The sequence below is a fragment of the Ambystoma mexicanum genome, chromosome 8 (assembly GCF_040938575.1).
Source record: "Ambystoma mexicanum isolate Mex_15411 chromosome 8, UKY_AmexF1_1, whole genome shotgun sequence".
In the NCBI taxonomy this organism is placed as follows: domain Eukaryota; kingdom Metazoa; phylum Chordata; class Amphibia; order Caudata; family Ambystomatidae; genus Ambystoma; species Ambystoma mexicanum.
Window position 1 is genome coordinate 623,743,836 of NC_090929.1, and position 16,518 is coordinate 623,760,353.

General features: G+C 47.9%; 1 protein-coding gene across 2 annotated transcripts in view; it reads right to left on the reverse strand.

Moving 5' to 3' along the window:
• HP1BP3 (heterochromatin protein 1 binding protein 3) overlaps positions 1 to 16,518 on the reverse strand; it is a 901,708-nt gene that overhangs the window by 527,774 nt on the left and 357,416 nt on the right. For both annotated transcript variants that reach the window (XM_069610338.1, XM_069610339.1), the window contains exon 5: positions 16,231 to 16,374. In XM_069610338.1, coding sequence (XP_069466439.1) covers positions 16,231 to 16,374 — 144 coding nt within the window. The remainder of the gene's footprint in view (positions 1 to 16,230; positions 16,375 to 16,518) is intronic.

Consider the following 16,518-nt stretch of genomic DNA (forward strand, 5'->3'; position numbering starts at 1 on the left):
GGTGACTCGCCTTGTTTCTATAGACGTCAAGGTCCCCTAGGGGCCCCTTTCACCTAAACGTGTGTGGGTGTTAGGGAGAATTCTCTGTAAAGGCTAATTTCCCAACCTAGTGAGTCCCCCAGCAGCTTTGCTGGATTTCTGGGGTTTATTTTTTTTTCTCCTGCTAAGAGTGAGACTCTCTTGCTCCCACTAGACATGATTTGAGGTGTTCCTTTAACTTTCCATGTGTTTTATGGGCTATGGGGTCTTTTACTCCATAGGGTCTCATGTGTTTTTTTTTTATGTGGGTTACACATCACCCTCCGTGCCGTAACCCAGGGGTGTCGTAGCGACCCCTTTCCCCCAACATAGACTCCATACCCTGGGACTGACTACTGTCTCCCAGGGCATGCAAAGTCACCATTGACGTTACTAGTCTCAAATTGTGAACAGAACCAGTATAAACCATATTGTGGACGTACTGGTCGGTGCAATTCGATTGCCCCAGGGCCTGTTGTTCGAGGGGGCACTGTCCAGTCCCCCCCGACTGAGTTTTGGCTGGTGGCAGTGGATACCTTTTTATATTCGACCGCGAATATATCTCTATGGGATTTTCCCATTGTTCGAGGCTACCAACTTTAATCATTTAATTCTTATAGCCTCGAACATACTGCTGGTTTATTTATTTAATATTAATTCGCCGGTTTGGTATTTTTTGCCAGAACTCTATTCTAAAATGGCGTTTGTGTTCTCTTCTGTGACTCCAACCCAAGTCAAGCCGTTTGTTCCACTTTTTGGCGGGCTTCTCCACAGAAGCCTCCAAAAGTGGTGCCACTCTGTCTGGGTACCACAGGGGGTGTGGGAGGGGGTTTAGGCACCCTGGACTGAGTTACCTTGGTAACTCAAGTCGCACTCTTGTGTGATTGGCCCAAGTGGTGAGCCGGCCGGCTCACCACTTAGCATGTTTGATTGACAGCTAGGTTGAGTGAATGGGGGTGTGCTGCATAAAAGCAGGGCTTTGGGGACTGGGACTTCAGATGTCGCCACTGGACCTAAAGAATCTGAGGAGGGAGAAGCTGAGCCGACCTGCAACGACGACACCACCGGTGGAGCCCTGCTGAACCGTCTCACCACTTTTCCCAACGACAGAGGAGATCTCCAGCCCGGAGAGTCTTCTTCCTTCGACTGGTGTGGATAACCAGTCTACCTTCATTTCGCCTTCCTGGAGCATCTTGTGGCCGCCTTGCCTGTGCCAAGCACCCCGGCAACCGGGATACCACGTTTTCACCACTACCGCGAACCGAAAGGGTAGTACCTTTGTACCGGAGAACTCTGCGGCTGCGGACCTTCTCTTCCTCTGGAAGACGCTGCGACTTGCACCCGCTGCCAGGAACAACTGCCCCCGCTGGAGGATCCTCTCCATTTAAGGTACCGTGTTCCGCCTGGCTTCCCTTGCAACCGATTGAACGGGTTGTATTAAATCCTCGTCTCTCGAACCTGGGACACCTTAGCTAACTTTTCTGAACGGAACTAAACCTTTTTCGAACTACCTCCACCAACTTCTAAGACTCTGTGTAACTGTCTGATTTTGGGCATCTTCCGCCTGGTTCCCTTGAAAGTGGGCCTGGCACCTAAACTTCCTTGCTCACCAGTAGACTGTGCCTGCCTAACTTGCTGTGGTTCTTTAAAAGTGTTTCATGTGTGTGCTTCCATAATTCTGCTTTTCCCTCCCTTTTTATTTAACTTGTTGGAGTGCCATCGAACGTTAAGCGCTCACCTCTGTCTGGAAATAAGTGGTGTAAACTAAGACTTGTCCAACAAGTAATCAGGGATGTACATATGATAAATAGTGATTTTGAACTTATCTTACCAATTTAGTGATAGTGTGTTTTAGAAGTGTGTGTTAAATAAATTATTATATACTTTTACACCCAAGCTCTGGTCGGTGTTTGCTTGTGCTACTGTATTTCTGTACCTATTTTGTATGCTCTGTATACTGCCTAACTCTTCTTGAGGGAAGTCCAACTGCTCAGCCACAGCTACCAAGTGAATCTGTGTGGTACAGACTGCTACCAAGTGGGTTTACTGCCAAACACCTGTAGTCTTAAATCTTTTGCAGTGGTCCGTAAGGGAACTGCACAGGTTTCTGCCTAACAGTGGGCCTTGGTTCGGCGAACGTGTCGAGTCTCGGCAATGGGTTGTGTGCTTAGTGGAAGGGGCTGCGAGAGCACCACTGAAACTGGGTGTCTTCCTCGTAACATAGCCGCTGGCCTGTCTGATGGGGTTGGGGGCCGGCGCTTGGAAAACTGAAGTAGCCCCCATCGCCGTCTGATACCGCAGTGTTGCTGCCGTCGCTGAAAATCCCTGCCACGCCCATGGTGGCATCGACTTGCATGGCGTGGTGAGCCCAGTGCTTGGTTGAACGGTCCTTTAATGTCTTGAGATTAAAGAGCTTACAGGCTTGGCAGGTACCTTCAACATGGTCCTGAGGGAGACAACGTTGCAGACCAGGTGCTTGTCGACTTAAGGGAATTTTTTGTTGCAATTAGGGCAAGATTTGAAAGGAGTTCTATCCATAATGGAAAGACACAGCAACTAAGCTAGAATAATATACGAAAAATTATAAGTTACTCACCGTAGTGACTAACGTACTCTTAGTCCATAGTCTCCTTTCCTCCATACTGTATGGGCGTCCCAAGGGACGGGAGACGGAACCTTTTTCACCAGAAAAAAATGTCTTCCCCTTTAAATTTAGAGGCCCGCAGGGAGCATGCGCTGCCCCGACTCCGCCCTCTGGCGCCACACCTCGGTCCCAATTGACGCGTCGACTAACATTGCCTAATGGAACCATTATTATTGGGGGGCGGAGGGGTAGGTGGGACGTATGGAGGGGTAGGTGGGACGTATAGAGGAAAGGGGACTATGGACTAACAGTACGTTAGTCACTATGGTAATTAACTTATAATTACTCTTATGTGATGTCCCCTTTCCTCCATTACTGTATGGGCGATTACAACTGAATGTAGCCGCAGGGTGGATAGGAGGCCCTCGTTAAGCAAACAGGTTCCTGAGAACTGCCTGTCCGAAGGCCGCATCAGTCCTAGAGCCGGCATCCAAACAGTAATGCGTACAGAAAGCAAGAAAGAGGGAGAAGCCCAAGTGGTCGCTCTGCTTATGACCTGCCAAGGGACATGTGGCTGGACTGCAATGGCCTTTGCCTTGGCCCTGATTGTGTGGGCATGCATGTTAACCGGGAGTGGCTTGTGCCGACCCTCGTACGCTTCCTTGATGGCAGAGACCATCCAGCAGCCTGATAGCCTGGCCTCGAGCCTCCGAAAGTGACAAAACCGGTAGTCCGACTTGCGGAAGCCTGTGGTCCTGTCCAAGTAGAATTTTAGAGCACGCCCGACATCCAGGCAGTGCAGCACTCTGTGCCTCGTCCTTGGGAATCGGGAAAGAAGGTGGCAAGGACCATTTCCGTGTTCAAGTGAAACACAGATGGAACCTTGGCCAGAAATGCCAGGTGTCTCTGCATGACCACCTTGTCCTTGTGAAAGGTAGTATATGGTTCAGAAGCGACCAGCCCCTGTATCTCGCTGACTCTGCGAGTTGAGGTAAGACCGACTAGTAAAGCCATCTTGATGGTGACCAGCCTGATGTCCACGGACGCCATTGGCTCGAATTGTTTGTGCACCAGGGCGCCCAAGACTATGTTACTGTCCCACACAGGGTGCGGTCTCTTGACTGGTGGGTAGAGCCTAGCGAGACCCCTCAGATGTTTTACGATCTGGTTGGAGGAGGAAATAATGCCTTCCTGTAAGCCCCAATGGCTGCAAAGTATGTGCGGCAGGGGTCCACCTGCACACCCGAATGAGCTTGGTGGCCAAAAAAGAAAGAACGTCGTCCAAAGTGCAGGCCAGGGGGTCAATTCCCTTGGAGTCTGCCCAGTGAGAGAATCTGGTCCATATGCTTTTGTACTGGACCCTGGTGGCTTGCTCCCGGCGCCCCTTATGATCTCCAGATTGGCCTGTGAGAGGCTAAGGTGCCGAAGCGTTACCTGCTCAGGTACCACGCTGTGAGGGCTAGTTTCCTTGGCGCAAGGTGGATGATTCTGCCCCCCTGCTGCGCCAGAAGATGTGCTGGGCCCATCGGAAGGTGTATAGGGGGCACCTCCGAGAGGCTGAGTATATCCGAAAACCATGGCATGGCACCATGGAGCTATCAGAATTATGAGGAGTCAGTGAGACTCCTTGATCTTGAAAATTACTCTGGGGATCAGAGGAGTGGGCGGAAAGGCGTAGGCTTTCATGCCGGTCCACTGAAGGTAAAATGCGTCGCCCAGAGTGCCGGGGCCCTGACCTTGCCAGGATGCGAACTGGAGACACTTCTTGTTGTGCCAGGTGGCAAAGAGATCCAAGTGGGGGTGACCCCACCTGTTGAAGATCTCCTGAATAACGAGGTTGTTTAGCTGCCACTCGCAATTGTCAGCTCCCAGTCTGCTGAGCCGGTCTGCTTCTAGGTTTGATTCCCCCGGGATGTGCACTGCCGAGAGGTACATGTCGTTTTCCAGGGCCCATTCCCATATGCTGATCGCCAGTCTGCACAGAGGAGGGGGATCTGGTGCCTCCCTGCTTGTTGACGTAGTACATGCAGGTCAAGTTGTCTGTCTGGAGGAGGACAACCTTGCCCTTGAGAAGTGGTAGGAATGCTCCGAGTGCTTGCCAGATGGCGTTCAGCTCCAACCAATTGATGTGGTATTCCTGCTCCTGTCGAGTTCAGGTGCCGTGGACCGAGAGATTGTCCAGGGTGGCTCCCCAGCCCTCGAGCGAGGAGTCTGTGGTAATGGTGGCCTAAAGGGCTTGCCCGTTCGTAGGTTGCAGGCCATGGACCATCATGTTAGGTTCGGGTGGAGAGATGGAGGAACGTGAATGATCTCGGATTGCGAGCCCCGTGCCCGAGTCCATGAGGCCGCGAAGTGCAGCTGAATCCTTCTCATCCTTAGTTTTGTGGGCGGCACAGCTAACAGGACCGCTGCCAGTAGACCCAGGAGATGTTGGTACCACCGTGTCAAGGTCACCTCTCTGATGAGAAGTGGGCGGTGGCCCTCTAGATGATTGAGATTTTGTCCTCTGACGAGAAGACCCTCAGAGCACGTGTCCCAAAAGAGACCCAGGAATGTCAGTCTGCGTAGGCTGCAGCTGTGACTTCGAGGTTGAGCGAGAAGCCCTGCTTGTGCAGTGTGTTCATAAGGGCATGGGAAGAGTGGCGAACCGCTTCCAGAGATGTAGCCCTGAAGAGCCAGTCGTCGAGGTATGGGTAGATGTTGAGGCCCTGCCCTCTGAGGGGGGCCGCCACAGCATTGAGTCTGGTAAAGACCCTGGGGGCCGAGTTGAGGCCAAATGGAAGAACTTTGTATTGAAAATGGTAGCCCATGATCCTGAACCGCAGGAAAGAATGGTGGGGCTGCCAAATCGGGACATCTAGGTACACGTCCTTCAGGTCCAGGGAGCACATCCCATCTTCCTTGTCCAGTGTCTGTGCTATAAAAGCTGGCGTAGCCATCTTGAATTTTTGCAGGGGTAGGGAGAGGTTGAGGGTTGAAAGGACCAGCATAACTCTCAGGCCCGCCTAGCTCTTCTTCGGAATGGCAGAAAATCCTGGAGTAGAAGCCAAAGCTTCGCTGGGAGGCTGGAACTCCCTCCACTGCCTGGCTCTCTGCGAGCGACCGGATCTCTGCCAAAAGAGTTGCTGTCCCAACCTGTGGGAGTGGATGGGAGGAGGGAGGAGAGGCTGGGATAGGAAGGCGGTACCCTGTGGATACTACGGAAAGGATAATTGCCACTTTTATTGGTGTCCAAGAGGTAAGTCAAGGTTAGTTGTGAAATTATTAGTGAGTAGAAAGAAAGAGAAAGATCTCCACTAAAAATACTTATTCAGTGTATTAGTTGTCCAGGGCTTTCTACTGTGGCTGCCTAGTCAACTGTGAAAGGGATAGAAAAAGAGTGCACTTATTCTATCCAAATATTCCCATTTCCCGGTGCTCAAAACGCCGCATCACCCCACCTGCCGTTCACCACGTTGCCATTGTGGGTGTAAGAAGGAGACTGCAAAGAGTGGGGTCTATGTACCTTAGGATTGAATGGTGTCCGTGGTAAAACTAAGTTGAATAGCCTTGAGCAGCCTGCCCCTTCTTTGTATGCTGATGTGGTGGAGGGAGGATGGCTGGCAAGGGCACATGCCGTGAGCTCCACTATCCACTTGAGTGGGCGGCTGTGAACGTAAGCTGGCAAGATACAAGATGGATAAGTGTGTCAGGGTTCATTATTATGAATACGGGGGGCCCCCAACATGGGCAGGTGTACTGCCCGAAGCATGCGTGTGTAATGCTTACCTGCGCTCATGGGTAGCCTGTCTCGGATGCTGCTGGACAGGATAGATTGGGTCCGGAGAATGTCCGGGAGTGTTGCGATATGCACAAAGTCCCCAGCCGTGGGGTTTCTGTCATTCGGGCTTGCTTGGGGGAGATGTGTGGTCGGCGACAGCTCGGACGTGGCCGTATGAAGGAATGGATCCTGGTCATCATGGAAAAAAGAAAGGGAGGGGATGGTGAAGGGAGACAGGGGAGACTACATTAATGGAGAATGCGGGGTGCATCAGAGGCATATCCTTCCATTGGGAATATGGAACTAACCTGTACGCGGGCTTGGCTGCTCACGTATAGAGGTGCTCCGCTGACTGTTCACGGGGCCAGGAGTCGACTGTCTGGGGAGAAAGCAGCCACCAGCTCGAGTGTCAAAGCGCAACTGGAGGCGGGGCCCAATGTTTGCTGTGCGTCTATTGGATACTGGCGCCATAACAGCGTCACCTCGACCTGCCAAACCCGCTAGCTCTGCCAGATCATCCCGTGGCGGGGGCATGGTCTGGTTCCTAAGGGAGGGGGGCATGGCCGAACTCTACTGCAGGGACTGGGGAGTCGACGGCTCACGGGTGGAAGGGGGGGCGGGGGGAATTGAGCACTGGCTTGTGTCCAAGTGCAGGTGCGGCGGCATGGTCAGGCTGCGCCAAAAGTGAGTATACATTTCTCAAACCTGGCAGGCAAAACAAACTTGCGCTCAATCGAGAAAAGTGGGCGGGTGACGTAGCCCACGCACTGAAAGGTGCTCCCGACATCGGGGGCGCTGTGTCAGGCGGAACCTGTCAGGAGGTGGCCTCCTTATTGCGGCTAGAAGTCTGCGGGTCCTAGCCTACCGTGGGGGCAATGTGAGCCAGCCCTGACTGCCATCTAAGGGAAGGGGGATATGTATCAGATCTGCCCATAGGCAAGGTGTGCTCATCTGGAGAGGTGAAACTGTGCGTGGAGAACAGGGTAACGTGGTGCTCAGATGGTGACCGGCGGTGCAGATAGTTGAATGGATTCAAATGGCGCATGGAGCCCCAGAGGAGTGTTAAAACTGGGGGTTATGCAACTCTTTAAAGGCCATGTTCAAAGGTATCTAGTCTGTGAATCCATCTACTTTCTAGACTGAGGAGCCTGGTCTGGACATTCGGGCCAGATTCAACTTTCTCTAACACCCACCATAAAAGGTCATCAGGAGTGTGGTGATTCTCTGCGTAGTGCGCTACCATCGGCGACGTCAAGTGTTTGTAGCGGATCCTGGATCTGTGTTCGGAGATTCGGGTTCCCACCTTGCGCATTGTCTGGCCTACATACCGTTAGACGCATGGGCACTGGATACAATAGATCACCCGACTGCTTTTGCAGTTCGTATGATGTTTCAGAGTCCATAGTCTTTCATCAATGTGGAAAGACTTAAATTTTCTTGGTAAGTTTGCATACTGAACATGACCCGCAGGGGTAATATCCAGTTTTACCTAAGTTCCATAGTCCAGTGGAGGGAGTATCTCGTACGTACATAGAGTGCTAAATGTTCTCTGATGTTCCTGCCTCTCTTGAAAGCAAATCTCGGAGGTTGTAGCCTTACTATCGGCCAGTACTTTTGGATCATCTTCTGGACTTGGAATGAGTTGGGGCCTTATGTGGTGACACATGAGATCCGGTCTTTTGCCTCCTGGTCCTGTGATGGTTCAGGGTTCCAGGAGGTTATCCCGGTTGGTGAATCTTGCCCTTTTCTGGGCAATAGAGACACGTTTCTTGGGATAGCCTCTCCACTTGAGTCTATCTGCCAGGAGATCAGAGTTAGCCTAGAAGTCTGACAATGATGTGCAATTCCTTCTGAGTTGCAGGAATTGCCCGTATGGAAGATTCTGTTGAACATGATTCGGGCGATCACTCAGTGCAGGAGGGTATTACGATCTGTGCGTTTTCTGTATAAAATTACATGAAAGCTTGTCTTCTGTACAGGATATTTGTAAATCTAGGAAATGGATAGTCTTGTGGTCATACTCCATCGTGAATTGGATGTTATCACAGGCATTGAGCCAGACTAGGACATTTTCAAGAGATGTTTCATTCCCCGACCACAGAAAGAATGTCGTCGATATACCTACCCCATTCCTGTATATGCGCTAGCCATGGATTGGCTTGGTTGTACACATTTGTCTTCGAAGGTAGCCATGAACAGGCTGGCCAGACTCGGGGCGAAAGTAGCCTCCATCGCAGTCCCTTTGATTTGTAAAAAGAACTGTTAAAGGTGAAGAAGTTCTTGCATAGGGCCAGTGTAGTGAGTTCTATGATGAATTCTGGTGGAACTCGAGATTGTGTGCTATTGCAAGTAAGGTGTTCATAAACAGTTTATGGCTGCTTCTTGGGGGATGGATGTATAGAGAGATTTAATGTCTATAGTTATTAAGTATTGAGATGCATGATCAAAAGGGAGGCCTTCAAAGATCTGGAATGTGCGAGTTGGGTCTCGTAAATATGCTTTAGTCTTGGTGCTTATGGGTTTGAGAAACCAATCGATGAATCTACAGATTGGTTCCAATATCGACCCGCATCCCGACACTATGGGTCGTCCCGGTGGGTTCTGGGCATTTTTGGGAGGGCATACAAACACGGAGTAAGTTCTTGAGAAGTTGTCAGGAAGGACGCTTCTTTTGCTGAAATCCAATCTCGGTCAGAGGCAAATGCCACCATTTCTGCAATCTCTGCTTTGATTTCTCTGGTGGGATCTAAGTGGACGATAGCTGGTCTGGTCCCTTAGTAAGTCCATAACCATTGAGGAGTATTGTTCATTGGTCATCAGGACAATTCCGCCCCCCCCCTTATCCGCCGGTTTGATCACAAGGTCTCGATTGTCGGCCAGTTGTTTCAAGGAAGTTCTTTCTTTCTTAGTCAGATTCTGACATATAGAGTTGTTCTTCTTTCTCATTCTCTTAATGTCCCTTAGGACACATTTCTCGAAGGTGATCAAGTCCTGTGGTGTCTGGCTCTCGGTAGGCGTGAAGGTGGAGGGTAGGTGAAGAAATGTGTCAATGTCTTCTTCCATGTCATCGTGCTCTTTGAAGAAGACACAGAGTCTCAGGGTTCAAAAGAAGTGCCTCATTTCCACTTCCGTCTTGTACAAATCAGTGTTAGCAGTCGATTCAAAAGATAGGCTCTTGGATAAAACTGAGCTTTGTACAGGTGTTAGATCAATTTCTGCCAGGTTAAAAACGGGTAGCAACTTGTCATGCAGAGCTACCATGTTCGAAAGTCAGCAATGTAGAATATAAATGAGAGGCAGAGAAACTAATTCGTATAAATCAATGGTGGTATATCGAAAAGGAGAACTCCGTGAAATAGCGTCCGTCTAAGATAGCAGAAAAACACATCCGAGGGACCTCGAAGTCATGTCTCAAACACCTGACTTACAAGACTTCCTTCTTAGTAGCCATCACCTTCATAAGAGGGGTTAGTGAAATACAAGCATTGTCAGTGCAGGATCCTTGTCATACACAAAGATAAGCTGGTTTTACGGACACATCCTTGGTTCATCTCAAAATTTCATGTAAACCAGTCTATTGAGCTTGCAGATTTCTTCCAGAACCCGCAAAGCTTAGTTGAGTTAAAACTCCACACACTAGATGTAAAGAGGGCAGTCCTTTACTATGTAAACAAAACCTGACCGCTAAGGAAAACAGACCAACTGTTTGTCTCCGTAGACCCAGGCAGAGAAGGGGATCACATTTCCAAGAATACCATCTCCAGATAGTCTGGTGCATACAACTGTGCTATTCCCCGTCAGACAAGACACTGCCTTTCACGCCAAGAGCTCACTCCGCACAGGAGCTACTCTGGCATTTATTGCAAATGTCCCCCTAGACCGCATTTGCAAAACAGCCACATGGAGCTCAGTACACACCTTCACCCAGCACTACTGCATTGACTCACATTCCAAGACAGATACACAGGTGAGACAAGTGGTCTAAGACATCTGTTCACCCATGAACCTTCTCACAACCCACCACCTTCTCCTAACACGTCTTGCTAATCTATGGACAGCATTTGATCTAAGCAGATTCCACAAGCCTCAGAAGGGATACATTACTCACCGTAATCATATTTCTGATGCTTGTATCTGCTTAGATTCACATGCGCCCACCCTTCTTCCCCTCGGAGAGAAGGTGCATGGATGCTTATGAGCTGGTCTATACATATCTGCTTGGTTACATCTGTACTCACGATACACTTCATGCCACCTCATGTCACAAAAATAACAATCTGAGGGATTTTGATGCGTGACGGACCATGGGTACAGCAGACGTCAGACTAGTGATCGTATTACTGGCACGCCCCGTCGACGTCCCTTTTTGAAAATACTCACGCAGCTTCCACTAGATGTCAGCCTATACCCACATGTGATCTAAGCAGATTCCACAAGCCTCAGACATATATACACCTTTAAAGGTGTCCTGTGCTTATGTCCTGTCTCATATTAGGTGCGAAAAGGTATGTGTACAATTGCTTATTACAGTGTGGAGTAACACAAAACGGTTTAGTATGTGGCTCCTAAAACATTGGGAAGAGTCAGGTAGCCCCAAAAAGACAATTTTCGCCACCCAAGTTTCTTTTGAAGCAGTACAGCAAGAGTTTATTAAAGTTGCCGCCCTGACAAGAAAAATGATACGTTAGTGATGAGAATGTATGTTTAGCAAATGGATAGAAGTATTTCCCCTGGGAAGACAGTACTGCATTAAGATTTACCCTGACGTGGACCGCATTCCATTGTTTGGAGCAACAGCAATGTATTTTCTGTCAATGTTGCCACAGAATTTGTGCATTCGGGTGTCGGATTGCCTCCTTACAAAGTAGTTCTGGGCCGCCTAGCAAATGAATGGGGTGCACCATATTTCAAAATATGTCTATATCTGCTGTTAACCAACTACTGTAAGAGTTCGCTAAACTCCAGTCTATTCTCTGCAGACAGGTTGCCGATTGGGGTATTGTCTAAAGACAATTGGGGAGATCAGGACAGCATCCAGGCAGATGACTGGGTATTTATTGAGCATTAGGACTGCACCCCAGGTCAATAAGGGCATTGCACACATTGCTCACCACTCAGACGGCAGCAAAAATATTGTGGCTGCTAGTTTTGGGTCCATGCTTTTTGATTGCCCACACCATTGCATGCCGTGTTTTACACTAAAAGCACCCCCTTCTGATGAGCAGACATTTCTGGAGTGGGCAATAGAACTTGAAGCCCAGGAAACTGACTCAAAGGCAACTGGACTGCAAAAAGGAATCCCTTGCCCTAGGGAACAGCTACCAGGGGGGCAAGCCCACCATCTCCAATGAACTACCTAAAGGGATGAGGTAATAAGAGACACTGCAATGGGCAAAATGAGCTCCATAAAACATTTGCTGGTGGAATTTCTTTTGGCTGCACTTTATGTTCCATACACAAGTTCAAGTGTATGGCTATTTCATCCCAAAGAGAATTTGTGTATCGTTATGCTCCTAACAGCAAAAAAGTAGGGTTTTGGAGCAAGGGGTTTATGCAGTACTGTCAGGAGTAAATGTTTGTGTTCAGTTATCACTTGAATGTTATATGGCGCTATCCTCGTTTAGTAAAGTAAAAAGTGCCCCCAATGCAACTATGTCACAATACACAGGCATCTTCAAAATCCACCACACGTTTTTATGCAGAAGAAAGTTATTAGGGAAATATTGGTCATAGATGTAGCAGATTTATGTACTTACTGAAATGAGAACAGTTCAGAGAACTATGTTAAAAAAAGGATCGATTGTGAAGGGAACCGATTTTAAAAAGCCTACAACTTTAATACATATTACTAACAGACAACTGTGAACATGTTCTTTTTAAAGAAGCCCTTAACCTACAAAAACACAGTATGTCCTTTTTAGGATTCAGCTGTTGACACATGCTCTCGCTGCGCAGACACCGTGTTTGAAGCTAAAACCACAGCAGGAGTTCAATTTGAACTCTGAGTCAATGGCCTGTTGTAATACTATGGAGTTGTAAATGCATAAAGCAGTGTCTCTTGTCAATGGGGAGGTGGGGGGGGGGGGAGGTTGAGAGAAGACTCAGATGGGCGTTTGGTTTATTCCTCTGCAGCATGGTTTACAGTCTCCCAGTTTTAAATCAACATACTGTTCATTTTACCTTTAACACAGGTGGAAATACTAGAAGTATTGTCTCACAGGTGGTTTGTTCCACTGATTTATATGCCATGGGTAATGCAGGTCATGTTCCTCTCCCCCTTGATACTTCTTAAAAAGGTAGGCTTCTCTCCTACCACCCTTTATTTCTCACGGTCACAAACAACTTCTGACAATGTCTCCATTACATTTGCCTTTCTTTGATTTAGGCAATGCCTTCTGGTGGGTGGCCTAACGACTGCTTCTTCCTCACTTTGGGAACATTTGTTACAATCGCTCTGCAATGTCGCTCCCTTGTTACAATGCCAATGCAGGCAACATATTTGCCAAAGTATTACCTCCTCTTTGCTTGGGCAATGCAAGTACATATCTCGAAACAATATTGCCCCTTTTTCTTTGTGGTATTAATAGTTGTACCCTGTGAGGAACCTAAGGGTATTCTCATTTCTGGGTCCCCTGGATACTCTTCGAGTGGCCAAGGAAAGGCAATCGCTTTTGAATCCCGATCCTGGTGTTGCAGAAGCGAGGATCACCTGGGTGGAGGGTCCTTTGGACCTAGGAGTGATACCCTTAGGAGAGACATGGTATCCCCATTATCCTGTTAAGTATCCACCAAACCCTTCCCCAGCCTTTATGGGTTATTATACAGCTTTTCCCCCCATAGGGCACTTGACCGTACTGGGACAAAGAGGCAAGTAATTGTAATGCACACCACACTCTTTCACCACTTTAGTATTGGGACGAGGAAGATGCCTACAAGGGGCCATGAGTATCAGGCATGTCCCTTTAATTATGGTCAGGCAACCCTCTAGAGATCCACACCTGCAGCCTGTTCAAGGGGCTCTAGGTGTATGAAAAGAGACCACTGGAGCAGAACACGGAACAGGGAGACCTGTGTGGTAGAAACCATCAGGGGACCATGCTTCAGAGGAGTCTGCCATGATGGGACCGGACCAGGAGCCAGGATGGCGGCAAACTTCCCAGAAGACTTGTACAGCCCGTAGCCACTGAGCCGTGTAAATGTAGCCAGTCTGGGAGCCTCCGTTACAGAGGATCGCCAGCAGCAGGAGTTGCGAGACAGCATCAAGAAACAAGGACGCTGACCGCATCCGAAAAAAGCATTCCTTTCGCCGGCGTCTAAAGAGGCACGCAGCAGGCAAGCAGATCTTCAGTGGTGAAGGAGAAGCAGAGGGAACCGCCGGAAGGAGAGGCCACAAGCCAGTGAGTGGAGGGGAGGACGCTTGCATACCGGGTCGCTCTTGTGAATGTTTTGAATACCGAAAAGAAAAATGTAGGGAAACCAATGCATATTAAATACCGAACTGAATTAAACTTTACAATTAAGCGGCATGAATGCTCATCAAATACTGAATTGAATGAAACCCTGAAATTAAGCATTCAAAGTTTTGAATGAAATAAAAACCTTCATGAGCCAAGCTAAGTGAATAACCCAAATGCCCAGGTGAAAATGAATTACAGAAAAGGGCACAAGTGTGACAGTCATAAGAAGCTGGGTGTGAGCAAAACACCCTTAAAACTGAACTTTTAGGAATGCATGCAGTGAGAAGACCAATTGGAAAGGATGTGTGACAAGTGATGGCAGAACCAAGAAGCTGATAAGAAAAAAACCAGAAGATTGTAAATCTACACATCAAAGCCAAGAAACCAAGAGTCGGGGATCACGGTTGTGTGACCTGTAATGTGTGGACCGCCTAGACCAGTGAGCAGTAAATGCTGACAACCCAGATACATTGTGATGATCAAGTTAAAACCTTGGGGAGGGGAACCCTGAGACTTGAGGAGTTACATGTATGGTGTTGAGAAAGAAGCCTCAAAGACCCTTTTGTTTCCTGTGAACTGTGGTACTTGGAACTTGGGGAAGGCAAACCAGAGGATTGGTTTTAAACTGCATCACCTTGATCTCGTGAAAAGTAATCTTGAGACACTTTTGTGAAACTTTTATACTTGGGGAAGGGAAACAGTAAGCAAAGAGCTGGAAGAAGCTCAGAACTTTGAGTTGAACACAGTTTATTTTGGTTTTAACATCCCTACACATTGGTTAGCTTTAGTTGTGATGGCAAGTATAGGTTTTGGACATAGACAGGCTTAAGTTGAACTCTGACTCAGACTTTCCTTAGTTTCGTTCAGGTAGGGAAAAAGCCCACCTTAGCATAGGGCTAGTTGGGCCTTCTAACATCCTGAGATTTGATTAAATAACGTATTTTACTTTGAACTTTAAGTCTGTTGTCTGTGTCTTGCTTCATGATGCCTTCACAAACCTTGCTTTCCTTTTATGGGAGTATCTTCCACAAAACCTTCTTGAATTAGTTTGGTATTCATTCTAAATAGTCGCTTGCGGTCAGCATTCGACTATGGAGCATTAGGGAGGTACCCAATACAGGAAAACTCATTGGTCTAAACACCCGCGTCCGCTCGAACCACTACCTCTTCTGTGGACTGCTGAACGTCCAACAGCCTCACTCGCTTTCTCAGGCTCAGGACACTTGGAACAGAAGCCTAGCTTGCTCCTCCTGCACTTCGGTGCTCTCCAGCCACTAGTACTAGCTGCATGATAGGGAGAGCTCCTCTCTCCCTTGGGACAGCCAGGCAGAATACTGCTCGCCGATGCACAACCTCTGCAGTTCAGGGTTTGCACTCTTAGACTCCGAGTACCAAACTCCACTTCCACAACAGCAGCGGCTCTGGCGACATCAGTTTTCTGCTTCTGGAACTGCAGCTGACACTTTTGCTACTCCACCTTCTAGTTCTTATGGATTTCACCTGAGGGGACCTACTATTTTCAAAGGTTCCGCTCAGGTGTGGGTCATTAGAACCACTAGACTGTACCTTGCAGTTTGGTACCTCCTGAGTCCCTCTCCCTCGTTCCAGTACATAGGGCATTATGGGACCCCAATGTTCTGATGTCCATTTGTATCACAAATGCAATCTTCAATTTAATTTTATTAAATCTGTTTAGTAAACACCCCTTTAGGGAAGGATTTAGCAGAGGTTAATGGTTGGTTTAGACATATATATTATTCCCATATTGATCACAACATTTTTCACTACCAGCAAGGCGGATAGGTTTGAGAAGGGAAGCCTTACTCGGACAGCAAGCCATTAAATATTCAGGCATCATGGAAATCTCACCTTCTCAAGAAGATAAATAGAGCACCCATCCCAATAGAGCCCTCCTGTTCCCTTGGGAACCTTCTAAGATGATCCACCCACCGAATACCACCCCCAGCATTAGGATCAGGTAGAGGCTGCCTTCCCCCATGCCACATGGGAGGAGACTTCAGACAGGGTTTTTGTGACGACTCCACAGGATTCACCACACAGAGCACTATAGTCCTACTCTGCTGGTAGCTAGTACAGATTAACATAAAACACACCCAACGCTCCAGAGTAGGTATTTTCCAGATTCCAAACATTCGCTCAGTTAGGCGGAGCTAAAGAGGTATTCATTTGTTGGCTAAGAAAAAAAATGAACACTGCATGTGCTATAAATGATTGTTAAAACAATACTTCATGCAACAAGGATTCCAGTCCAGTGAAGGTGACTAATCTAATTCAGTGATCAATCTATAAAAGTTGCAATGCTAGAGAAAAGGTTTGTCCTGTTTAATCCCAAAATAGGCATCAATTTTTTTTAATTTGCAGAGAATTAATTAGGTACATGCAACAGTTACCTGCCGGATCATTCCCCTTTGCAATTCTCTCTTCAGAGCTTGCTTCAATAGAAATCCCCTCCTCTCAAGGTCAAGTGAGGGATATTTCTTGATAATATACTTTCGTATAGCCACCACAGAAGCACCGCTTTTATGGAAGCATGCCTAAAAGGAAAAAAAGGAAACTTTTACATTTAACTAAATCTCCTAAAGTCTGTAAATAAATATTTTATGACAGATTCAAGCTGAAAAACAATGACAAATCACAACAAACAAAAACAGACTGGATATGAACCGGGCCCCTCCCCT